This window comes from Haliotis cracherodii, unplaced genomic scaffold, assembly GCF_022045235.1.
Source record: "Haliotis cracherodii isolate W230 unplaced genomic scaffold, xgHalCrac1.p SCAF_15, whole genome shotgun sequence".
Lineage (NCBI taxonomy): Eukaryota > Metazoa > Mollusca > Gastropoda > Lepetellida > Haliotidae > Haliotis > Haliotis cracherodii.
Window position 1 is genome coordinate 6,349,030 of NW_027266270.1, and position 27,869 is coordinate 6,376,898.

Below are 27,869 nucleotides of genomic sequence, written 5' to 3' on the forward strand. Positions count from 1 at the left end.
GCTACAGACAAGCTGTTTCTGTGTAAAATATGCAAAAATAAGGCTAAAAATAATAATAATCTAGGTTTTCAGGCACCACCCGTATCATCATTAAGTCTGCTGCACAGTTCATTTTTATTTCAATTTTCAATTTTTTCAATGCGATCCAATGTAGCACAACATTACTTCCCTTTACATGGACACTGCTTTACTGTGCATCTCGTTGGTTTTACTGAAGTGGTAAACATCTGAGACCTGCATCACTTCGGGCTTTCCCCCCACATTAAGCTGACACGGCGCGATATAACTGGAATACTGTTAAAAGCGGCGTTAAACCCAACTCACTCACTCTTTCACCTGAACCATCATTTATGCATGTTAAATGTCAGCAGATGTCGTGTAAAGTTTGTGTGTGTTTGACTTGTGGGTCGTGTGTTTGACATGTGGGTCGTGTGTTTGACATGTGGGTCGTGTGTTTGACATGTGGGTCGTGTGTTTGACATGTGGGTCGTGTGTTTGACATGTGGGTTGGGGCGGTCGGGTAGCCTAGTGGTTAAAGCGTTAGCTCGTCACGCCGAAGACTCGGGTTCGATTCCTGACATGGGTACAATATGTGAAGCCCATTTCTGGTGTCCACCGCCTTGATATTGCTGGAATATTGCTAAAAAAGTGGCGTAAAACCACTGACATATGGGTTGTGTTTTTGACATGTGGGTCGTGTGTTTCAGGCGATGGTGATTTTCGTGGAGGGTCTGGAGGATCAGATACCCGATGTCCGAGGGGGCTCTTGCTATGCACTGTCAGTTCTGGAGGTGAGAAGAGGTTTATATCCAACTACATTATACTGCAACGTGCACATGCAGTGTGGGGGGGGGGGGGGGGGGGGGGGGGGGGGCAGGATTAGAATCAGTCCCCAGCAACCTGTGTTTGTCTTACGAGGCGACAGAATCTATAAGGTGGTGAGAATCACTGACCTGGTTGACATTGTCATTGTACGGCATGGAACATTGATGTCAATCACTGGTTTGCCTGCTCCAGACCCGATTATTTTCAGACCACTGTCATATAGATGGAATATTGCGTGCATCAAACAACAAAGAAAAGCGTTCATGCAACACAACATTTGATAGCCAGACTACAGCAGTGTTATTGATTGCCCCGGCCTCATGTTATAATGAGGGAGGGACATTAGTTAATGGAGTTGTGTCCCTTAGCCATGCCAGGATCCACACTTGTGCATTTGTTCCTACAAAGCTAATGTGTTGTAATATGACACCCTAATTTAGTACATCTTCCCATCAATAGAGTAACAGCTGAGTTGTTAAACTGCTGAGTCATCAAGCTTAATGTGCCGTAAAACCATACTCACTCTCTCACAACATTTTGTGACTCGTCCAGCTCTATAATGTATGTATTATATTGACACAGGCGGTGGAGAGTATCGACCAGCTGGTGTTTGTCTGTCAAGCTGATGCGGCCTCCACTGTCCGGAGAAAGGCGAAGGATGCTCTCTTCTCAATGGGTAAGTCGTCCTCTCAAACATTTGGATTATTGCTTCATGTCAAGTTTTCTCATACCGTAAGAAACTCCATGTTAACCCTCAAATGTGCTGGGGTAGATTGATGCTCTCACTAGTGACTAACCGTTCGTCCACTCCAGGCTCACAGGTAATATTCAGGGATGCATCTTGAAATATTTACTGGACAGAATAGTGATAACATATAGGGACACCCCTTAAAAGCCTAATTCTACTAGCCCTTAGGGGGCATGGATGGATTTTAGCACCATACCCGTGGGTTTCACCAAATTTAAATGTCTAAGATATGCATCTCTTCGGACTTACCTCCTAAGCTGACATGCCGTGATATAACTGGAATACCGTTCAACGCGGCATTAAACCCAACTCACTCATTCACTTAGTCACTCACTCACAACTAACCCTGTTCGACAATAAGTTGGGGTAGTGCCAGTTTGTATATGATCTCTGAATGTTATTGCTTCTACTTATGAAACGGGGCGGTAGGGGTAGCCTAGTGCTTAAAATGTTCGCTCTTCACGCCAAAGACCCGGGTTCGATTCCCGACTTGGGTACAATGTGTGAAGCCCATTTCTGGTGTCCCCCACCGTGATATTGCTGAGATATTGCTATAAGGGGCGTAAAACCATACTCACTCACTCACTCACTCACTACTTGAATTTTGCTTCAGGTGACGAGGGTCGACGGGCATTTGAGGAAGCCCAACTCTCTTCCCACGGCTTCCAAGGACTTCAAATGAAGAAGTGAATGTTCGTCTGTGTGATGTAATCATCCCATTACCAGTCCTGTGCTCGGAGATCTCCACAGCTAAGGGAGACTACTCCTGCCAAATCTCAACTCAAAGGGAGATAACTTTTTCGAAGAGACAATCCTGACACAGATTTGAAGTCATTTTCATTCTTTGTACATTTTGTTACCAAGGAGATGAGATTATACAAATGTGTCTGACCACGGTGAACATAGCTCCTGTGTAGAGTGTCGGGAATGAAGGAACCCGTTGGTCTGTGTGTGTGTCCAGTTGTGCCGTGATAACGCGTAAGGCTATCAGCATCTACATCAAATACCACAAAGTCGTAGTTATGACAAGTTACTAACACATGATACACGTACACCACAGGGGCTGTTCAGGAATCAACTTTGTTGCCCCATGAACTGGAACTGTGATCCTGAGAACAGAACAGAATCTATCGACCAGCTTCTCATGCGGTGTGCCCCGAGGAAGAGACTCAGAGGCATTGGCACTGTGTGAAGTGTACCGATATCTTAGCATGCTAGAATTCTTTCACAGTGTAGCTTCATCATTCTAGGAGAAGACTTTGTTAGCCGTTGCCAAAAGATCAGAATGTGCATCTGTTACTCACTTTTGTGGTCGTAGATTGTGTCATTGCAGTAAGAACCATTTGGATGTCCCGGGCATCCTAGCAGGGCATTGTATTGACTTATACCACCTCATGGTGCATGATATCGCTTCATGATGTAGGATATCATTGTGATCGAAGATATCACTGTTTGATATATGAGTTATCACACAGTACGGTAATGAAAACTGGAAGTGATACTCTCTGTATTATAAGACTGGTCATGTTATGTGCAACCACATTTTTGTTGCGAATAATAGTTTTAAAGGAGTTTTCCCAGCAGTATCGGTATGTTAATGTGAGGCGATGTTTTCAGTAATTATGCATGTGACCCTTGAAGCAATTGTGGCTTTGTGTAGTACATTGTAGAACAGTTTCACAAAGAGTAATGGTGCTAACAGTTACTGTCGACACAGGCCCCAGACAGGCATAATTTCTGAAAACTCCCATGCGCATTTTTCTTTCCATGATTTGTTTTAAGTCAATCAAAATTGTTGCTAGTCAGATAACATATGTTGATCTAAAAGAATGTGAATGCTAATCATTGTTTATATATATATCGTTGGAATGTAAATATGCTACTTGCGCTAACATGGCTAGGCCTGATGTAACCTTGTATATACACTTGTACAGATTTTGTATTTTATATTGTACAATATAAGCATTTTGACCGCAAGTGACAATATGTTGTTGGTTTATTTGTTAACAGTGCTAATAAAGGGAGAAGATAAAGAATACCGTATTTCCTCAGTTAAGAAGCATGTAAACTATGCAGATTAATGTTTCTCCCAATTACATTTGAATACTAGTGGCAGTTGGGTGTTTGTGGTTAGTGTCACTTGTCATACCAAAGGTCTATTCGATTCCCGACATGGGCACAATCTGTTAAGCCTATAATTCCTTTGAATACCTTACCTCTATTTATCATAGCCATTTGTTCCTGTTTGGGCTGTAATCACACTATAAAATATTTCGTTTTTTCAACAGACGTCCTCTTACTGCCAACGTATATAATAGTTGTGAGGCAACCCCTATCCTCAGCACTAATGCATTCCGCTTCTTTCCTGTGTATCCCCTGCTGTGATACTGCTGGAATATTGCTAAAAGAAGCATAAAGCTATTATTAAGCACACTCACTTTATACGATAAAGTTTTTTCAACTAAACCATCCCTTTTCGTAACAGATGTGAAATATCTGTAGGGCCAGGGGCCAGTCCAAGTGAGTGCTACGACTGTCATAAGTCTGTTAAAGTATGAGAGTTACGATCATCTCAGCACTACGACTATCGTAAGTCTATGTTAAAGTATGAGAGTGACGATCATCTCAGCACTACAATCGCTTTTTAAAACAGACCCTTGGACTCGAGTCTATAGTAAATTGTAGTTAATAGATCCTGGCTGTTAATGTAGGAAATATGGTATTCACATCCTGTTAACTTGTCATGAAACGACTGGTCTAGTCTGTTTTCTCCCTGGTTGTTGATACCTTCAGGCCAAGTCTAGTCCAAGTCACAGATTTGTTTCTATCTTTTCATGATAATCATCCACATGGGCTGTTCGAATGTTTACCTGTTTGTTTATCATCTAACGACCATCTTGACAAAGGTCACCTGCAGCATTCATACAAAAGTATTTGTCAGCTTTCTGGGCTAATATTGCAGTTACATCTGATATACGAATGTACATTTTAACTTTTTCTTGAATATTTAAAAAAAAGCAACCTAATGTAAAATTAGTAATATGATTGCATTTTCTTGACTGTTTGCTGTTATCAATGAAAATTATTTCATAACATTTGACTTTATGCTGACAGCATTCGTTTTGGTGTTGGAAAGTATTCTTCCTTAGAGACCATGTTGAGTTTAGTACTGGACATAAGTTGTGTGTTTACAGCAGGTGGGTTGCCTCCCCTTGTCTAGTGTAGTGAGGAAACCTACTGCTGCCGCAACCCATCCTTACCGTTAGAGGCGACTATTCTTGTTGTAAGAGGCGACTAACGGGATTGGGTGGTTGGGCTCGCTGACTTGGTTGATGCTCATGATGTCAATCACTGGATTGTCTGGTCCAGACTTGATTATTTACAGTCGCTGTCATATAGCTGGAATATTGCTGAGTGCGGCGTTAAACAACAAACAAATAAACCTACAACTGCTCCCTCCATTCCACATTGTCTGTTGGTTATTGAGTCAATTGGTTATTTATGGCAAGAAGATATAAAAGGACACATTGAAATTTAAGTTTTGTCACAAAATTTGTTTCATACCTATTCAAACCCTTTGATCTATATTTTCACATAATTGTTTTAAGATTTTCACTTTAAGTCAAGGTCTTTCACTTCCATCGACAGGGGTCTTATTTTCTGTTATTTTCTCGCTATTTACAGTGTGAATTTGATGAACATAGATCTTTACATCATTCCTGGTTTAGGCTGCTTTCACCGTCTGTTGATCAACATTCCCTTCTGTCTGTGTGGGACTAACAAATCAGTGTCTGATAGCGATGTGTGATATCAGTGTCTGATATGTGATATCAATGTCTGATATCAGTGTCTGATGTCTGATAGCGATGTGTGATATCAGTGTCTGATATGTGATATCAGTGTCTGATATGTGATATCAATGTCTGATATCAGTGTCTGATGTGTGATATCAATGTCTGATGTGTGATATCAATGCCTGATATCAGTGTCTGATGTCTGATATCAGTGTCTGACATCAATGTGTGATATCAATGTCTGATGTGTGATATCAGTGTCTGATGTCAAAGTCTGATATCAACGTCTGATGTGTGATGTCAATGTCTGATGTCTCATATCAGTGTCTGATGTGTGACTTCAGTGTCTGGTGTGTGATATCACAGTGTATACTGTTTGCTATCAGTGTATAAAGTGTCATATCAGTATCTGATGTGAGATATCACTGCCGTATCTATGACATGGCACTCTCTGATATGTGTCATCTAATATCTGTTATTGTTATGCAGTATGTATGTTTGGTCAGAATGTTTATGTTATCTTACGTATCTCATGTCCTAGTGGTACAACCACGACTGCTAAACTTTCACTGAAGATTTGTCAGTTTTAGCAATTTGGGGTCTACAGAAAAGTGCCGTGAGATTTGAACAATAGCCCAGATACTAGACGCTGTCTTGGTTAAGGGAAGCTGACCCTGATATTGATGTCAGACCTGACATGATTCAGTCACAAAGACAAAATTAGTCAATTGTTGCTAGTCAGCTCCTGCATATCAAACAACATAAACAGGAAAGCCCATTTTATTTAAATCAGTTTTTTTTGTTCTCGTCCAGTACTGCCACTTTGCCTGTTGCCCTGGATCATTTATCACTATTTATTGTCGATGAAGCATAATTCCACTTCCTGTACATTCAGCTCCAAGGATTGATATTTATTGCTGATACAGCGGAATGTCGCCTGCTGTCTGCTGCTAATGTCACATGATCTGTGAGACTGTTGGGTTGCCCTGCTTCACAGCCGTTGCAGGGCGAACCTCTTGAAAATCTTGTCTTTGACTCCGATACAATATTTCTCTGCATCAAGGTCTGAGGTTGCATCAGTTGAACTGAGAGAACTTTGACTGCCAGTCTTAAATGCTTCTGTTAAAGTAAAGTGATCATCATTTTTATCACCACTCAAATTTTGATTTGTATAAATGAAAGTCCAGACAGAATAGATAATCCTTCAAATGTACTCCTTTTTGGTTGCCCTGGGTTGAATAGGTCTTCAGCAACCCATACTTACCGTAAAAGGTGACTATGCTTGTCGTTAAAGGCGACTAACGGGATCGGGTGGTAAGGCTTGCTGACTTGGTTGATGCATGTCATCGATCCCAATTGCGTGGATCGATGCTCATGATATCAATCACTGATTATTTACAGACCGCTGTCATATAGCTGGAATATTGCTGAGTGCGGCGTTAAACAACAAACCAACCAACCTTTTTGGTTGCAGATGCCACAGCACTAAGAAATGGCAATTTCTACTTTGAGATACATAAATCAGATATGCTGGTTTTAATGCTTCACAGACTGGTACTGAGAGTTCAGTACCAGTGATGCTAATCTCAAAGTTCACCTAACACATTCTCCTATGGAGGTGACCCGTGAAGATCCAGGTTTAAATAGGTCTTCAGCAACCCATGCTTGCCGTAAAAGGTGACTAACGAGATCGGAGACTTGGTATCCCAATTGCATAGATCGATGCTCATGACGTCAATCACTGGATTGTCTGGTCCAGACTCCATTATTAAGAGACCACCGCCATGAGCTGGAATATTGCTGAGTGTGGCGTTGAACAACAAACAAAACAAAACTTATAAGGTGTCCTCAGATCCCCGTTCAGGGAGGTATTGTATCGGAGTAAAAGGTCAGGCTTTAGTGAGATCATTGCATGGCTGAACAATTGTGAATAGTTTGTGTTTGACATGTTAAGTTTATTTTGTTTGTATGAGCACAGTTACTGTTTCAATGTTTCATGTATATTACTACACAACAGTTCCCAGTGTCTTTATGGAATAAATCATATATACCACGTGTCACATTGGACAGGCTGTAGCATGCTTTCCATGAGTGAAGAGCTGTCAGTTTTTAAACATTACCGTTTCTTGTCGTTCTAATGTAAGGGGAGGGTGGGTAGCCGCATTGGTTAAGGTGTTTGACCGAGCTGAAGAACCAGGTTCGAATCCCAGCGTTAGAATTATGTATGTACATATGCCCATGTTATAACCCTAAAAGATTAGAATTTAGGGTTCTTGGATTCAAATACGAACAGCAAACCTGAATGACATCAGAACCCCACCTTATTTCAAACACTTGACATAGGTATATTATTTGACGTTTGTGTGGTTATTTTCACCTTGATATTGCAGAATTTGGCTGAAGCGGCATATCAAAACATGATCAGAACTTTTGACAAGTGAAAGATTGAGATTGTTAAATGTTTGAGAAGATAAGTGATCACGATTTCATAGGAAAAGTGTTCTAGAATTAGTTATGGGCAATTACAAAGCATTCTATTTGAGATTGTTTGAATTCTGGGAAGAATGTATTTGTTAACCTGCCCACATCATATTAAGAAATATCTTGTTGCACATTGATTCCATTGTATATCCGCTAGTAATGTGTTATGACATGTATATTTCCTGTCTGGCCATGTGTTACCGTGTATATTTCCTGGTGCATGTATATTACACATGTATATTTCACAGTTGATGTGTCAACAGGCATCTGTGTATGATGAGCATCCTCAGCCAACAGTCTGCTAGTCACATACCCTAATATGGGCATGCATTTGTACTCCTGTGTAAATAAACTGTCAATCTTTGAAATGGACAAGATGGTTGTGTTATGTTGTCAACCATCCTCGATGTTCCTGGGTATCGTCTCTCCAATGTATTATACTATGCACGTATACCCTGGATCCAGTCACAGCCATAGATTTGTTTTGGGTTTGACATCACCAGCTCCAACATCTCCAGCTTCATCCCTCATCACTAACTTAGGATAGTATTTCTCATGACCTTGAATTCAACAACTGATCACGACACTCCTTCTGAATGGGGCATAGATCCACATTCAAAATGAAGGAGGATGGTGGGGTATTCTAGTGGTTAAGCGTAAGCTTGTCACGCCAAAGACCTGGGTTGATTCCCCACATGGGTAGAAAGTCCTGAGATATTTTTAATGGAATGAGAATTTCAGCTGGAATGATATATTCATAAGTGTTAAGATATCTTTGTGCTCCAGTGTTTCCCTCCAGTGCATAGTGAGGTCTCTTCGGCATGCCATGAAGACTTTGATTGTGGGTTCAAATTCTAAAATCGCCCTGATTAGGTCTTCAGCAAGCCATGCCTGCCATAAAAGATGACTGTTTGTCATAAGAGGTGAATAACAGGATCGGGTGGTCAGGCTCGCTGACTTGGTTGATGCCTGTCATCGTATCCGAATTGTGTTGATTGATGCTCATGATGTCAATCACTGGATTGTTTTGTCCAGACTCTGATTATTTACAGACCACCATCATAGCTGGAATATTGGTAAGTGTGTAGTTAAATAACAAACAAACACTCATTTGCTTAGGATTCACTCAACTGGATTTTATTTGTTAATCTGGACAATTTAGCTGAAAATAATTCTGTCCGGGACAACAGGGTTAATGTCTCTTGTGATAAAAATGAAGGTTCTTTTTTAAAGATGTGTATTGGCCATGGCAAAAGTGAGACTGTTGAGAAAAAACATTTCCAGTTAACTCTTCTCGGAAACCATTGGAAACGATTACGCACGAGCACACGGACAGACACATATGAATCTTCTAAGTATTGCAATTTCATTGTAATATTATATTCATTATTATATATACACGTAGAAATTAAATAAGCACCCCCTGGTTTTGCGACCATATCTGTCCTCCAACAAGTTATCATTCTGGTCGAGCCTGCCTGAGCTATGGTCATGATGGTGTAAGATAAGACTCTTTGCTAATGAAAACACAGAGAATGATGCAAATGTCCAATGTTTTAAATGCAGTAATAACGCAGTGGCCATAGTACTGTACTTGAGCAAAATTGAAAACCACGAAAACCATGGATCTGGGAAGTTCCATGATCAGGTATGAACGACCATTACTGTCCAAAAACGTTCATTGTTATCTTCAAAAGGTAATCACAATCCTGAAAATCAGTTGCGAGTGTAATCGCCTTGTGCCTGGATGACACATTCTACCCTTCTCATTCCTCCAGTGAGTCTTCTGGTACGATCAAGAGGTAACTGTTACCACTCCCGATACAATGCGACCTCTTAAGCTGCCACATTCTGTACTGAAGGATCCATTGTCAGCAACCGACGTCCAAGAATGTTCCAAACATGTTCCAGTCGATTCAAATCTGGACTCATTGGGCCAAGGTAAAGTGTCAAAAGTATGTCCTTGCAGAATGCAGTCACAGCACGAAAACGATAGGGTCTAGCGTTGTCGTCCATAAGTACAGGTCGAGTGGCAAGTGCATGATTGTCAACATGTTGCACAACGATCACCGTTGAGATTGCCTCGTTCAGTTACCATGTTCAGTTTACAGACATGAGGTATTGCTCCTCAGACCACGACGGAGCCTCCAACGGGACTGTTGGTACAATGTTCCTAAGGGTATAGGCAGTGTTTCTGTGCCTCCAAATCCACATTCGACCATCTGTGACGTGCAGCAAGAATCTGCCTTCATCAGACCAATGGATCCTTTTCCATGACCTCGGATTTCAATGGCGTCGAGCCATACACCAAGCCAATCGAAGTCTCTGATGATTAACATTTGACAAGGGACGCCTGATGACCCTTCGTGGCTAAAACCCAAATGATTTTAGCTGGTTTCGGACAGTACTGGTGGACAGATGACCTGTTGGGAAGCCATTGCTCTTTCAGAGCTTTACCATGTTTACTCGTAGCAAAGGGTTGTCGCCTCACAAGACATGCTAGAGCTCTGTCTTCCCGTACTGTTGCCTTTCGTTGACGATCCTTTAGTTCACGTGTCTGTCTGTGTTTTCTTACGAGTCTTCTGATGACACTAAGGTCATTGCCAAGTTGACGTCCAATGGCTCCGATGACATATCTGTGTCATGCATGCCAGTAGTTTCCAAACGGAGCGCCTCTGACAGCCTCCCGCGAATCATGGTTACATGTGCTGACTAAACAATCGGATAATTGCCACTTTATATAACCTTACTTGCATCAATATCAAAGTGTTGTTCCTGAAACTCGAGGGTATCATGCTTTATGTTCAGTGTGTTTGGGCGACACAGTCAGTTATTGTCATGACAGCCATTCTATGAAATAGTATTATGAAACTTGATTTTGTTATAAACGAGTATATATCTGTTCTGTCTGTTGTCAGGGGGTGCTTAATCAATTTCAAGGTGTATATATAAGTTGAGCAGTTTCAACTTAGTCACTTTTTTTATAGGTGAGGGGGTGAGGTGAAATGGGGTTTTACGTCGCGTCCAAGATTATTGCACTTATATAGCGACGTGCATGCACTTGTTAGTTACGTGTAGTTAGTTAGTTGTCCGGACTGATGCCGATTTATAATGCTAGCCCACTGAGATACCATGCCGCGGTTTATCATGAATACCCGGACGCTCTCCCACTAGACCACAGAGGCGGTCTTTTTTATCGTATTTCATATGAGCTATTCTTGGAATGATTGCAGATGAGCTATTGTAGAAAGTCAAGGACCAAGTGCCCCGTTCCACAAAGCGATCGTAGCTCTACAACAGTTAACAACAATGTTAAAATATGGGAGCTACGATTGCTGTGGCAGGTCAGAATTAACTTTATCTGAAGTTGCGCCCGTTTCACAAAGCAACTGTAGCTCGATCTTAATTCGGTGTGTCAATCTTCGCGCTAAGGTTGCGATAGTACGTCTATGACATCGTCTGCTGAAACCATTACTCGATATGCTGTAAAACACAACAGTTTAGGATGTATTTGCCCGTTTCTAACACAATTTCTGAGTGTCATTGTTTTTTTACATAATCGTCCAATGTAATATCTAAACATGAACGGTTACGAAACTAACGCTAACATAAACTATTCACCACATTGTAACCTGCCTGTCGTAATAGCATGCCGTCGTGTTCTTTGAAACCCATGTATATTTTATAATTGATACTGAACACGTTTCGCTGTGAGATGTGCATGCGTGAGTGCATTGTCCAGTCGTCGGAGGCGTCACAGAGTTGCGTCCCTTGGGCACGCCAGAAAATTATGATCGTGGGTTCGAATCCCGGTTTGCCCGATTATGTTTCTAGGTTTGTCAGCACCATATCCGTGCTCGTGGGTTTCTCCAAAGTGGTAAATGACTTAGACCTACATCACTTCGGGATTTCCTCCCACATTAAGCTGTCACGCCGTGATATAACTGGAATACTGTCAAAAGCGGTTTTAAACCCAACTCACTCACTCTATCCACTGGACTATGGAGGCCATCTCATCGACAAAAGTATTGTCATGAACATAAAAATATAAAGTGTTGGCGAAACAAATACTACTTTATATCTGAACAACGTGATAAGTTTACATCAAATGGATTTCACTACTATAAGGGTAATGCTATTTTTCAGGGCATTATCATATGCAGAAGCCCGAGGTCTTCCATTAACTGAAAAGACTGAGGGCTTCTGCAAATGAAAATGCCCTGAAAAATAGCGTTACCAGGGCAGTTAATCGAAGACCTCGGGCTTCTGCAAATGATAATGCCCTGAAAAATAGCGTTACCGTTATTATACCTAAAATGGATAGAATCGAATAAAAATAAACAATATCGGTTTTGAAACATTAAGTGCAATCAACACGAATTTAACTGACCCACTTTTACAAATATGGAATCGTCATAGAACAAACCAGATGATGTCACTATTGAACGTGACGTCACCTTTCCTATCCCTGTGACGTCACCTAACAACTGGTGTGATAATGGCCCATCGTCAAGCAATATGAGGCCATTATCAAGTTACAGTGACCCGTTCATTTCTGATAACATACAGGCGGTTTAATGATAATTCTATCCATTTTAGCTATAACTACGTATAACATAACGCTTCCGAGACGAAACATAACATGCTATAAATCATGACGTCAAAGAAAGGTCACAAGCACAGGGAAACTTTCATTGATAAAATATACAACAAATTAAAATTCATATATGATCTTTTATTCTAAAGACTTGTCATGAATCCAAGAATTATTACTGTTAACAACTAAACATGTAAATTAAGTACAACAAACATCTCATAAGGAAGAGAATTAATGGATGTCAACTGTAATTATGAGCAACATCACCATCTTTAATTTCTCTTCCTGATGTGTATCACTTCTAAATGCCATCCAAAGACTTAAATATGTCATAAGTTCAAAGCTTTAATCAACAAAATTACCTGTTGACATCATGATTGTTACTTAGTAAGAAGAAATAATTAGGACATAACAGTAAATAATATATATTTTATTTAACAAATCACATGTGAATTGAGAAGTATTACTTATGCATGAAGCAACATAAACTAGTGTCCAAAAGAAACGATACCACCTGTTTGCAACGACATAAAAGAAAAACTAAACAATACAGAAGTTTAGGATTGGTGTTATGCTTTTGAGAAATCCTTTCACAACATCTGTACATAAATTTCATTTCAATAAAATCTGTACAACCAATATGACAAGCCTTTAAAGATGGGTGGGGTCGAAAAATGAACATTTCGTTAGAGCACTGATCACAGAAACAACGGGAAATGTCACACCACACGTCTCAAAGTCAAGTCAGTAGCGGGTATGTCCACCGTGAGCATCAATACATGTCAGAACACGCCTACGGACTGATGACGTCAAACGTCTGATGACGTTGGGAGTGATGCGTTGCCATTCCTCGAGGAGACATCGTTCCAAGTCCTGGACGTTGACTGAAGGCACACGGCGACGTCGGATTTGCCGATCGAGGTGGTCCCATAAGTGCTCGATGGGATTCATGTCCGGTGAACATGCGGGCCATGGCAAAACCTGTACGTTGGCGTTGGCAAGGACGTTCTGTGTCAATCTTGCTGTGTGTGGCCTTGCATTGTCATAAGGGCACCACAACAGGCCGTAGGATGTCATCAAGATAACGCTGTGCATTCAGGTTTCCACGAATTACGACAAGCATCGTTTTGACGTCACCACATATGTCACCCCAAACCATGAACCCTCCACCTCCAAACCGCCGGACCTGTTGGATACAGTTAGGCGCCAAACGTTCACCAAATCGTCGGTATACAAGCTGCCGTCCATCGTTTCTGAAGATGAGGAATCTGCTCTCATCAGAGAACATAACACGTGTCCAGTCCCGCCGTTGCCAACGTCGAACTCGCCTGGCCCAGATCAGTCTGTTGTTCCGGTGTCGAGGCGTCAGGAGCGGTCCGCGGTAGGGATGACGTGGCCGGATACCATACTGCCGTAGTCTCCTGTAGACGGTCTGTCGACTGATCCTGTGTCCCAGTGCTGTAGCCGCCGTGGACGTCGCTGTTACGGTGCGGTTCCTCAGGTGTAATACCCGGATGTAACGATCTTCACGGGGCGTGGTTACTCGTGGTCTTCCACTCCTGGGCCTGTCTGACGTCTGACCTGTCTGACGTAACCGCTGCATCAACCCGGTGATAGTGATGCGTGCGCAGCCAAACCTTCTGGCGACGTCGACGTGTGACGCTCGTTGTTGGACCATTCCAACGGCTCTCTCTCTCTCGATGGCTGTCAAACGGGGCATATCTTGTGTTCTTTTTGTTGCTGTGATATCAACGTGTCTGATCAGCCGTTTTATACAGTTATTATGCACGTGCAGAACATGCTAGAGAGGGAAATGTCACTTTCACGAAATTTACGTTTTTTCCCGGAAGTGATCACGTGTTCCCGGTATTTTTTATCGACTGTGCTGTGTTTGGGATGTGCAATACGAATTGGCATGTTTTCATACTAGACAATTCACTTAGTAAAAAACAATTCTGAAAATAAGTTGGTATCGTTTCTTTTGGACACTAGTTTACATTTACATGCAAATATCAGCTAGTTGGACACCTGGAGTTCATTAGATATTTAAACATAAATCCCAAGTATGCCTCACAAATATTGGTGTGAACATGACTTTTCCTTAAATAATAAAAATACACACAAACAGGGATTCAGACGAGTTCCTTTTCTAGGATACTGACTGATTGTCATCCATAATGTCCTAAAGTTGTTCTAAAATTTTGTAAATTCATATCAAAAGATAAAAACCAAACTTGAAAATATCCTGAAGCAAGCAAAATCACTGTGAAGTTAATATGAAACTCATTCTCAACATAATCATAACCAAAATTTGAACAATGTAAATAACCATCATCCTTAATAAACACTAGTTCTTGCTCAATTTTCAAATATTGACAATCTCCTCAAATCATGGTAAAGAATTACATTTTGGGTTAAATACATTTCAATATTCATCATGAATATATATGAAATGTATTAATAATTATATAATATATTCTGTATCAGAATTGATCAGGCACTCTGGATAATGCCTGACCAGGGTGTGACAAAGAGATAGTGTCTTTGTTTTTACAAATTCTGTGTATCTTGAAATAAGTATCATTAAGAATTGACCTTCACTTTGTGTGAGTTGATTGGAGTATGAACCTTCATAGAGTGAGGGCCAAACTGTATGAACGTCGGAGCTTGCGACCAGATCGTACTTCAATGTAAATAATAGTAGAATTCGTTCTGCACTAACCGAAATCAGATCACTTTCATATTTGTTTACAGTGTGTCATGGCCGTCTCGCGTGTCACATTTCAACAATATGACCTGCTAACTCAATGCCCGATGTTGTTTTTCTCCCGACCCTGTGGGTTTGGGTAAAGGTATACATCTAATCCCAGCGATACGAAATGGATATCGCGAGTGAAAATAGCACAAACCGTAGCCATGACGCTACTTTATGGCAAGCCGTTTTCACATTTATTAAGGAATAACAGATATCTTCAGTTGTTTTAAAGATATCGTTATTTTATTTTAAGATATCAAAAAATAATTAAAGATATCTTAAATTCATTTCTGATATCCATAATACAATTACTGATATCTTAAAATGTTATGGTAATATTAACAAATTAGTTTGTGATATCTCTAAATGTATTTAAGATATCATTAAACATTTACCATCCTACAGTACATAAATATATTAGAAATAAATTCAAGATATCTTAAATTCAATTCAAGATATCTTGAAATAAGTTATACATATCCACAAATGCATTACAGATATCTTTAATTCAATTAGAGATATCTTTAATTCAATTCAAGATATCATTAATTCTGACCGTTACTGATATCAAAAATCCATTTAAAGATATTAATAGTTTTGATGATATCTTTATATCAATTATTGATATCAGTTATTTAATTTAAGTAACATTATTAATGTAACATCTTAAATAATGACAACATATCAGGAATTGAATTAATGACATCATAACAAAACATGACATTTTGATATCTTTAAATCATATTTTGATATCAATAATCGAATTTAAGATATCTTCAATTCTTTTCAAGATATCAGTAATACGCTTCACCATATCCTTAATTCATTTCGTGATATCTTAAATTTTATTGGCTGATTGGCTCAAACTGGCTCAATTTTGATTGACTGACTGGATCGGTCTATTTGCTATGGATCTCAACAATATATTTTCCTGTTTCGTTCCCAAACCCAGCTTGATCTGACATTAATATCGATATTGATATCATGTGTTTAAAGTATCATCACAAATCGTTAGAAACGATGATGTCGTACTTAATAAAAAATATAGTGACAGCCAAGTGTGCGGCTCTACCTTATATGTAAATTAGCTCTTTGTCTCACATTCACCGGACTGGCCCATGGCTTGTTTCATGTCTTTGAAAGCAAGATATAGATAATGATATATTAATTACTATATACCTCATCTAGTTTTCGTCCAAAGTAAAAACAAACATATTTGTAAAACAGAATTTGACGCTATTTCGACACAACATTCACTCGTGAGGCAGCAATTACACGCCCCTCCCCACAACACACGCACCACCCCCACAAATAGAAATAATACAAAATAACCCAAAAAGTGTATGCATATATTTTTAACAGAAATTAAATGGCTCAATAAACAGCCTTCAAACAAATATCAGATTATTAAAGTTTCATGGATTGCGTGACCTATGGTATTGACACATATTAATAATGTATTGTCGGTTTGCTGCAGTATCGTACCGATGAAATGCAAAATAGATATAAACCATTAAACAACAATTCGTCTTAAATGGCATGGCAGTTATTTTTTGTCCATACCAACTCGTCATCATAATTTCAGACATTGTCATGAAGCAGGGAACAAGTTTTTAACAATTGTAATTGTCGGTGTTTTTATGCATGTTGTTACGGAGAGGTCTTGCACAGTAAAGATACCTGCAGAAGGGCGGAACACAGGGATAGTCTCAAAAGTTCTATTCTGAAATATTTTCACTGTCACTGTTACTGTCAAATGAAATAATAATTTGAGTGACAGTTGCATGATCAAAACCATCTCTTTAACAATATGAAGCTTTAATTCCGGCCTCAACTTTGTCACTGCACTCTCTCCTACTTGCAATAACCATAAACGTCACCGTGTACCGTATTGTAATGATATATTGAGCTCGTTCAGTTTATTTTATTATTTGCATTTGAAATTAGCTGAATAGCTATATATACTAAGAAGATCCCAAACATTGCTTTGAGAATATTTTACAGATTATCATTGCTTATTCCGTTTAATAACTACTGCAGAAAGATACGCTTCTGATGCAGACTTTTCATTTGATATGATTTTATTACCAAAAAGAAAGTAGTAGGTTAAATTGGTCTAACGCGCGAATTTCACGTGTGAATGTAGAGATGTTTACAGTACAGACCCCCTTGTAACAACAGGCCTTTAAACACCAACAATTACAAAACAACCCAACTTTTTCTCTACTTCATGACAATGTCGGAAATTTTGGTGACGACTTTGTATGGTTTGTTATTTCACGCTGCAGTGAGCAATATTCCAGCTATACGACGGCGGTCTGTAAATAATCGAGTCTGGACCAGACAATCCAGTGATTGACATCATAGCAATCGATCCACGCAATTGAGATACGATGACATGCCTCAACCAAGTCAGCGAGCCTGACCACCCGATCCCATTAGTCGCCTCTTACGACAAGCATAGTCGCCTTGTACAACAAGCACGGGTTGCTGAAGACATATTCTTCACCGGATCTTCACGGGTCGAATTAGTATGGACAAATATATTATTAATAACTTTCATCCCATTGAAGACGAATTGTTTCGGGTATATATCTATTTTCGCATTTCATCGGTTTGATTTTGCGGCAAACGGACTAGTGTTTATGCGCGGATTCTCCACAATATGATCGTTGCCATAAACGCCGGGGGTAAAGAGTGTCTGTAAGAAATAGAGGAAATACGGTATTTCGGAAACGCGTTTCTCGAAATGCATTATTCGACCACTTCCTTCCTGACAGGAAAATGAGAACTCCAGTGTATTACGAGAACATTTTCGTTGAACCTCCGCATCAGATGTGCGACATCTTCTGTAGTCGACATGGTGGATACACTGTTGGTTTTATGCCGTTTTCGTTTGGTGCCGTTTTAATGCGGTGCCGTTCTAACCGATACCTTTTTCTTCAGCTTTCTGCAGCTTAAACCATCCGTTGTCGTTCGGATCGCAACTGTAAGCATTTCACCAGGTATAGCGAATGTTTCCGAATTCAGTGTTCGCGTGGTGTGGCCATGGGCTTACGTGAAATGACTACTGGTAATACACTCTGAACGGGACCCAGACTGCTGCATGGGGGTATTTCGGAGACGTTGTCGCATCAGGTGCGTCGTATGCGTATTTCTAGCATACATCGCCACCCACTCTTTGTTCATACTGATGACAAGGCCTGAGAAACTCTACTTCGTTATTGAAATGAAGCACCACACAAGACATGACACTCCTACAGTACCTAGTAATCAGGGAGAAATACATAGAGACACCATCTGCTGCAGAGGATATAAGGGAGACCCGCCTTCGTTCCGCGCAGCCCACAACACAAATGCCTACCACAGACTATCAGCCCCACAAGGAAATGAAAATGCCTCTCACATGTATATATTCTCTGCTCATTTTGATGTTGACAATAACATTGTTGATATTTTAGGCACGGGACTGACTTTGCAACCGTTTGAGCCCGTGTGTGTGCTTGTCGCAGATACCGATCCATCTTTAAGAACGTTTACAGCAGGGAGTCTGCAATCGTTACATCTCCACACAACCGACAAGTGAGTGGGTTTAGATTTTCATGGATTTGCAAGCTAACTGTTTTCATGTAAACAATTACGTCTAATTATTTTTGGCAGTTTTATCCAAGGGACAATGTAACTTGTTCAGAGAGCCGTTAACACGACGGTAAATATATTGCCATACTCAAGCAGGGCGTGGTCTCGAGCTATCACGCATTCATTTTTATTAAGGGACCAGTTCAAAAGTTCGCTGTCAGATAAAATAATAAATTCATCAAGTTTCGATAATTCCCCCTTACCCATAAAAACATAAAAGAGGTCTAGTGGCCTTTTTTGTCAAGCATTCTCGTGTTCTGCCATGTTGTTTTTTCAGAAGGTTTATCGAATGAAGTTTATTTACTAGTTGTTGACATTCATTTATGGCGTTTTTATATCTGAATGTGTCATACGTTACGCACTACAGGAGATGGCCAGCTTCCTGAAAGACTAGATGTATTTAAAATTTAGTTTTTTTAAAAATAATGATTTGATTGGTTCAATTAATAAAAAAAAATTAACTTTCCTCTCAAGACTCATGACTACTTGTACATTGTAACAAAATATATTATTTCTTAAGTGCAACCACTTAGTTTCAAATTTGTTCTAAATGCATTGATAATCTAAATAGTAAAACCTTTTAAAAAATATATAGTAAAATAAGTAAAATATTTTCTATTTATTTCTGCACTTTATATTAGAAAAATCATGACCTTCCCAAGTGATATTTTCACAGGTCAGTGTTTTATCTGGACCTGCACAGAGGCCTATTTTTGGCCCCAAATCTGCAGCAATATTTGAATATTTTTTTCAGCACAGAAGTGATGTTTTGTTTTAAAAAACAAATTCAGTTCAATTATCAACTAAATTTGTTTATCTTATGAATTAGGAAACCTATTTATACTGGTTTTCAAACTGTATATATAAGGATGATCGTATTAATAGATTTGGAAACCTCAATGATTTACATTTTACAGACTTAAGACGTAATAAGCGCCCCGCTCTAATAAGCACCCATGGTGATATTTCTTAATAAATTGGCTAGTGAACAATCCCAATCAGCACCCCTTCCGATTGATCAATGTACAAAAGACTTATTTATTCGCGTATAATACGCACTTGTGTGTTACATACATCCTTAATTATGGGCAATTAAATTCTGGAAAAAATAATATGTCGTGTATAAACATTTCAGGCTGTCAGCATAAACCACGAAATTTATCTTTCAACTGTTTATTTTCACCAAAATATTATTCTAATAAGAACCCCCTGTTTCTAATCATATCAAATACGGTATATAGTATATGGTAAAACTCATTTTGAATTTCACAACACCTCAGCCTTTTATCCTACCATGATGCATTTTCAAATTCCTGTGCAAACAAATCAATAATCATTAATGTTTTGTATTCTTTTCTCTTTACATCCTTAGACATCTGCATTGTACAATATACTATAATATTAAATAAAATACCTTTATTGAGAATGACCTTTTGATATTCTGGGAGTGGGCTGCTGGGATTTTTTTGAAAATGCTCAAGAAAAACATTTGTAACCAGGTTTTACCTCACAAAATTAATCGTTCATTGGACGTCCTGAAAAAAATGAGTTGTGGGTAAAAAAATGATTGTTTGGCTCCTAATAAAATTGTATTTTTTGAAGAAGCACTGACTAAAACATGTTCTGTCTATAATATTTTTTTGGTTGCTTATTTGAAGTATCAATCCATACTAAATATGAACTTCATATCTATGTAATCATATGTAAAAGTTATATTTTGAGAGTAAGTAAACTAAAGTACTCACGGAAATGAAAAAAACCCTGTTTTTCTCAATTTAAAAATCGACACAAAGTGTTACGTAGCTGTAAATACGAAATAACAAAACAACTCGAAAAGTACTAGTCTGGATTTGCTAGTTTGATCTCAGTGAACAATACAAAATGTACTTTACAGGAGGTAATTTGTCGGCACTTTCAACATTCTAAAATAAAACTAAGTCCAAATTGACATAGCAGAAACAGACTATAGGCATTATGCACCTGTTCTCGCCTGTCGTCAAGGTGTCATAGGTCACCTTGATCTACTTACACCTGGTTATGCCCTGTTTCACAATAGTCTGTTTTATTCACATATTTACACACTTTTACGTGTAAAAAGGCATAAAAACATTTGATACGCTGTATTTGTGCCACGGCCCAATTAGTACTAATTTAGTTGTTTGAATATTTATATTTTGTATATCAACTGCAATAATTTAAGATCTGAGGTCGAAAAAACAGGGTTTTTTTCATTTCCATGAGTACTTTAGTCAGTTAGCATTTTACAGCCATATTTGTTAAGAAATCTCAATTAAGCACCAATTCATCTAAGTTATGTACCTCTTGTGATCTGACACATATTTTGTTTAATAAATGTGTTGCTAATAACTAAATATACAATACATAAAATATAACCAACTTTTATAAAGAATTCTCATTATGAGGCACACATAATATCGGGGCGGTGAGGTAGCCTAGTGGTTAAAGCATTCGGTCATCATGCCGAAGGACCGGGTTCGATTCCCGACATCTGTACAATGTATGAAGCCCATTTCTGGTGCCCCCCTCCCCACCCCCCCCCCCCCCCCCCCCCCCCCCCCACCACCACCACCACCACCACACCACCATGATTAGCTGGAATATTGCTAAGAGCGGATTAAAACCATCAACCTTAGTGATTTAGGGTTGGTTAGATCTACCTTGCATTTTAACCAAACGGTCACAGGAGAGCTGTAGGCCATTATTCTTTGATCTAGACAAAGTTGTAGCACCCACCACCACCACCACCACCACCCCCTTTTCTATTTCGAAAAAAATCTTTATTTCTGTATAAATTACCACCAAAGACAATATATAGATCTCAATTTTGCGTGTCGTCACAAATACAACCAGTGAGTCTTGTAGCGTAAGGGCTTTTCTCTCCCCGTGTTTGTGCTCTCAGTAAACATTCAGCTTAGATGTTAATATATCAGTCCTGTAAATCGTTTATATATGTTGAAGATTCACTCGGATATGTCTGCAAGTTTAAATACAGATCTATGCCAAACTCCCTCTCAGGAGAGGCATTTTGGTTTGTTGTTGATTTCACGCTCATGGGCAAGATAAATTCTGTGATAGGTTAGTGAAACTATCTTAGTGCTTGTTTGTACGAAGACGATTTTTGATGTGGATCTATGCTGATCTTGCATTCAGAAGAAGCTTCTTGATTGGTGGTTGAATTCAAACTCATGAGCTAGAGAAATCCTACGTCAGTGATGAGAAGGCTGGATCTGGTGATGTCATGGTGACAGGAATCTATGGTGGTGAATGTACTGTACACTAGGGGTAGTGACAACACTGTAGAGACCTGTAAACATTGTTGTCCCCAGGGCTGAATAACAACCCAGTCACTTGCAGGATACGATCTCATCACCTGACGCTTGCTAGCCTCGCGCTTTTGACCACTTGCCCACTCCGCCACTCCTATCATGAAAGGATGCATGGAGATAAAATTCCCTGGATCATAGAAGATGTCAGACTAAGGGAGATTGGAAAGATTGTGTCTCAAGAACAAACAAAAGTACTGTAATTCTATTATGCACAGAATCAGCTGCAACTGTTAATTTGGTAAAATATGAAAATGTCAAATTGAAATTATGTTTGTGTTGTTGATCATTTCTTTAAAACCGCTATCATTTCTATTTGTAAAGTGCCACATCAGCAGAAAATAAGATTTGCCTTAGCGAGTCTTATGCAATGGCACCCCTGTAGCAGTGCTAAACAGTGAGTGAATGAGTATGGTTTTACGCCGCTTTTAGCAATATTCCAGCAATATCACGGCGGGGGACACCGGAAATGGGCTTCACACATTGTACCCATGTCGGGAGTCGTCAGCGTGACGAGCGAACGCTTTACCACTTGGCTACCTGACCGCCCCCAGGGCTAAACAGGTAGTTTCTTGTTTTCTTAACAGTAATTAATCATCTTCCTTCTGTTATCCAGGCCTGTGTACACAACACTGGCTGTCCACTGCCCCTTGACCTCAACTCAGCTGGCGCCGTCATTTCTCCGTCTACCTCCATCACCACTATCACCTGGCGCTGAGAAGATCCCCATACAGTACCCAGCCCAGGAATACCGCAACTTCACCGTGTGCTACCCCGCTGCTCACTCAGGGTATTCCAACACGGAGGAGTTTGTGGAGTCCATGTCAATGAACAATATACTCGGGGCTGGGAAAGCCTTCTGGTACAACCACTCCCTCGCTCCGAGCATGAGGCCCATAGTGGATTATTTCGTCCAGTGTGGACAGCTGGAGCTGATCCCGGCCAGAGTCCCGGATCCTGTGGTCCATGGAATACACTACTACGCCCAGGTGGTTGTGATGCATGATTGTCTTTATCGAAACCGATACACATCAAAATACATTTTATTCCAAGATATGGATGAGGTTATGGTCCCGAATAAGGACTCTAACTGGCTTGCTCTCATTGAAAGACTGAAGAATAAACATCCAATGGGAGGATCATTTGCCTTGAGAAATGCCTTCTTTACTAAGTCAAAACAAAATGGTTTATCTACATCAATGAAGGCCAATGATGTTAAACTGCTTTCCTATTTCAACCGACACAAAATATATGACTATTATGACAGGTCTAAGTACTTTCTGATTCCAAGAACAGTTGATATATTACAAATCCATGGTGTGCGCCACGTGCCAGGCTTCCACCATGTGGTGGTTGATGTTGCAGATGGCCTACTTCATCACTACCGCTCTGACATCCAAGAGCAAATATTCACAGTTGACCGGTCCTTGGATAGGTTTTCTTCTCACCTTAATGAATTAATTAGAAATACAATGAACTGCATCAGAAGACGAGGGTAGGCCTCTTGAGATATTTGTATCAGGATTTACAGTGACCTCAGTTTTGAGGTACCATGTTCTGCTGTTATACGACAGTGACCTCAGTTTTGAGGTATTAACCAGTTGTTCCTTGTGGTTAATAACATGATCCTCAGTTTTGAGGTATTAACCAGTTGTATTATAGGCATGAAATTACAGCAATGTTTAACTCACATATTTGGTCTTAAAACCTATAACGTGATGGATACGCAACTAGTTCAACATTTTGTGACTCCTCTTGACGACGAATTCGGCAGGCAAAACGACCACCCCAGTCGTTTCACGTTGAACCCTCCAATCCCCCCCCCCCCCCCACACACACACACGATTTGGCCGAGCTAATAGGAATGGCCCTAATTCTAGCAGCAAACCCGACATACCTGACACGTTAGGGTGTCACACAACCCTGGTCACCAGGATAGGATAAGTTTTATCCCATACTGAAAGGCCTCAGGCCCATAGTACAATTCTGTTTTCGGGAGTGGTTACAGATCCGTTTAACAGGTCATATTTGATTAACATAGCATGATAAATGAACGTTGATCGATTTTTTAGAGTATCTTTATCAGTTGTTGACACCACAACACTAGGTTGTCCCACAACCCGGGTCACCATGACCCCAGGTCTCACAGAAGGCAACCGAGGCATCCCCCATAGTACGTCAAACGTTTGTATGTGAATAAAAGCTTCTTTTCACGTACTACAATTCATGTTGTGTGTTGCTCAAATGTAGTAGTACCGTATATCGCCGTCTATAATGCGACCCCATTATAAGGTGACCCGACTGTACAAGCCTTCAAAATCAATGCTAATTTATATACCCCGTCTATAAAGCGAATCTGAATGAAGCACGCCACCACCGCATACAAAGTCCCTACCTTTGCAATAAAAACTTGTTTGTCTTCCACAGAAACAAATTACATCGAAGATCTATCCCTTCAGCGAATTCATGGAAATGAACAGATCATAAAAATTCAACTCAATTGGAAATGTGTGATAAAACATCACTAGACATGATTATCTACCATTCAAATTGTATTTCCTGTTCTGCTTGGCATTGTTAGATGCAAAGATTAGGATTACCGTTCGTATGTTATGTATTCAGTTTTGAGGTATTAACCAGCTGTCCTTGTAATTAATAACATGATCCTCAGTTTTGAGGTAACAACATGTTCTGCTATTATATGACAGTGACCTCAGTTTTGAGGTAACAACATGTTCTGCTATTATATGACAGTGACCTCAGTTTTGAGGTAACAACATGTTCTGCTATTATATGACAGTGACCTCAGTTTTGAGTTAACAAAATGTTCTGCAATTATATGACAGTGACCTCAGTTTTGAGGTAACAACATGTTCTGCTATTATATGACAGTGACCTCAGTTTTGAGGTAACAACATGTTCTGCTATTATATGACAGTGACCTCAGTTTTGAGGTAACAACATGTTCTGCTATTATATGACAGTGACCTCAGTTTTGAGGTAACAACATGTTCTGCTATTATATGACAGTGACCTCAGTTTTGAGGTAACAACATGTTCTGCTATTATATGACAGTGACCTCAGTTTTGAGTTAACAACATGTTCTGCTATTATATGACAGTGACCTCAGTTTTGAGGTAACAACATGTTCTGCTATTATATGACAGTGACCTCAGTTTTGAGGTAACAACATGTTCTGCTATTATATGACAGTGACCTCAGTTTTGAGGTAACAACATGTTCTGCTATTATATGACAGTGATCTGTAACAACCATGTAGCAGTAGAGTGGATGTCTATTTACATGCTACAGGTGTGAGATCTTTAATGCGATGCGTTTGTATTAGGAAATAAAAAACACCCAGAAACACATAATTACATAATAAATAACAAGATAATCATCAACGCTACGTACATATACATAGCACAGGTTTACCACAAGAAAGAATTACATATCAGTCATCTATTAAAAACAGTAGAAACCAATTACATGTAATATATATATATATATATATATATATATATATATATATATATATATATATATATATATATATATATATATATATATGTCAAAACCTTTTACAGCAAATAGCCTGCAACTTCGGAGGTATCGCGGTACTTGTCATGTACACTAAACGGAACAAAATGCACTCACTAACCTTTATGTTTATTCGTGTTCTCTGTATCAGATATCATTCATTTTATCAAACAATGCATATTTTACTGATAAAAGTTCATTATTTACATTAGTAGCTCCGAGTAAAAGCCGGGCCTCGCGCTGTTTGACAAGGGAGAGAACTCCATCGTATCGCGGTACAGAGAAAAGTTGTGTATGGAGATCCAAATTGGACAAAAAGAGGACATACTTCTACCAACCACTTGGTATGATCATGCCAGACATCAGTGATTTGTCCAGACAAGTGCAAAGACAGCACAAGTAAAATTCTAAATGTGTTATCAGCAAAAGGTATGCAATGCATATTTACCGAAAAGTAAGAGAAAAATATTTTTATAAGTCAACATCAAAATATCAGAAATGATATTTTAAGATTGTTTAAAAAAAATTGGATGACAATAATTTGTCACAAAAGGGAACAATGTTAAAAGTCAACAATAAATATATAAAAAGCACTCCTAGTATGCCCAAAGTTTGTATTTATCTTTTGGTTACTAGTGAAGAACGTATTTCTAAGTTTGGCATTATGGCCCTTATGATCTCCCAATAGATTCTGGGCACAGAGCGGGAAAATATGTGCGGACTACGTAACTTCCGTTACCTCATTAGTCGCCATGAATATGCAGATGATCTAGTTCAGGTCGATAGAGAAAGTTTATTTGGGGAACTGCGGGTTATATCGTTGGCCATTGATAGATAGGGGTAAGGCAATATTACAACAGATGCCAGAAATATGTATCAACGGATTAATAACTCCTTACTTACAGCAGACATAACATTCCGAGGAAATTGAAATTGTTTACGAAGTGAGCACTTCGTGGTTACTGATTTGCATTAATAGACAGCCGCTATAAAGAGTCGTGTCCCGCGTGAACTACCGGAAATCACAAATGCCGCGATACGATGAATGCCGCGGTACCATGGGGTCTGAGTATATATACAAAATCTACACCGACCACAACATGTTGTTTGTTTGTTTGTTGTTTGACGCCGCAATCAGCTATATGACGGCGGTCTGTATATAATCGAGTCTGGACCAGACAAGTGATTGACATCATGAGCATCGATTCCTGCAATTGGGATACGATGACATGCATCAACCTAGTCAGCGAGCCTGACCACCCGATCCCGTTCGTCGCATCTAACGACAAGCATAGTCGCCTTTTACGACAAGCATGGGTTGTTGAGGACCTATTCTACCCCGAATCGTCACGGGTCCAACAACATGTTCTGCTGTTATATGACAGATTCCTCAGTTTTAAGGAAACTATGTTTTCCTTGTTGTCAATAATAGTGGCTTCAGTTTAGAAGAAGCCACACGTTCCTGGTGTTCAACTGTGTCCTCGGGGTAAATTGAAGACAAAGTTGTAGATGTTTGTAAGCAACAACTGTTCTTCTGGGTAGGATGACAGTCGCGGACATCAACAGGGTGCCGTTGCACAAATCAACCTACACCGCTACGACTGTCGTAAGTCTATGTTAAGGTATGGGAGCTACGATCACCTTACCGCTACGACTGTCGTGAGTCTGTGTTAAGGTATAGGAGTTACGACCACCTTACCGCTACGACTGTCGTGAGTCTAGGTTAAAGAAACACACACACGCCCTCCTGTCCAACCTTCATACAAACATCCTCTCCTCCACCTGTCATACACAGTCACGCCCTCTCCTCCACCCTTCATACACAGTCACATCCTCTCCCCACCCTTCATACACAGTCACATCCTCTCCCCACCCTTCATACACAGTCACATCCTCTCCCCAACCCTTCATACACAGTCACGCCCTCTCCTCCACCCTTCATACACAGTCACGCCCTCTCCTCTACCCTTCATACACAGTCACTCCCTCTCCTCCACCCTTCATACACAGTCACGCCCTCTCCTCCGCCCTTCATACACAGTCACGCCCTCTCCTCCACCCTTCATACACAGTCACGCCCTCTCCTCCACCCTTCATACACAGTCACTCCCTCTCCTCCACCCTTCATACACAGTCATGCCCTCT

The 27,869-nt window shown here is 39.9% G+C and overlaps 2 protein-coding genes across 6 annotated transcripts in view; both read left to right on the forward strand.

Annotated features, from left to right (window-relative positions):
• The window catches only part of LOC139462195 (rho family-interacting cell polarization regulator 2-like), a 127,438-nt gene extending 120,686 nt beyond the window's left edge, over positions 1 to 6,752 (forward strand). For all 4 annotated transcript variants that reach the window (XM_071243767.1, XM_071243765.1, XM_071243766.1 and 1 more), the window contains 3 exons: positions 708 to 791; positions 1,408 to 1,501; positions 2,187 to 6,752. In XM_071243767.1, coding sequence (XP_071099868.1) covers positions 708 to 791; positions 1,408 to 1,501; positions 2,187 to 2,263 — 255 coding nt within the window. In that variant the 3' untranslated portion in view covers positions 2,264 to 6,752. The remainder of the gene's footprint in view (positions 1 to 707; positions 792 to 1,407; positions 1,502 to 2,186) is intronic.
• An 11,416-nt stretch (positions 6,753 to 18,168) lies between these two features.
• LOC139461754 (glycosyltransferase family 92 protein F13G3.3-like) lies at positions 18,169 to 23,949 on the forward strand. Of its 2 annotated transcripts, none has more exons than XM_071243210.1 (2): positions 18,169 to 18,782; positions 22,800 to 23,949. In XM_071243210.1, the coding sequence occupies exons 1-2, from the start codon at positions 18,307 to 18,309 to the stop codon at positions 23,680 to 23,682; spliced, it is 1,359 nt and encodes a 452-aa protein (XP_071099311.1). In that variant the 5' UTR covers positions 18,169 to 18,306; the 3' UTR covers positions 23,683 to 23,949. The 2 variants fall into 2 exon arrangements, with proteins under 2 accessions (XP_071099311.1, XP_071099312.1); XM_071243211.1 differs by having other exon boundaries at positions 18,169 to 18,189.
• Positions 23,950 to 27,869: the final 3,920 nt, after the last annotated feature.

Bases quoted from the DNA above. Each gene is read 5' to 3' on its own strand.
- LOC139461754 (XM_071243210.1), top strand. From the start codon at position 18,307: ATGGGGGTATTTCGGAGACGTTGTCGCATCAGGTGCGTCGTATGCGTA. The intron at 18,783-22,799 runs GTGAGTGGGTTT...TCTGTTATCCAG, and splicing joins CATCTCCACACAACCGACAA to GCCTGTGTACACAACACTGG.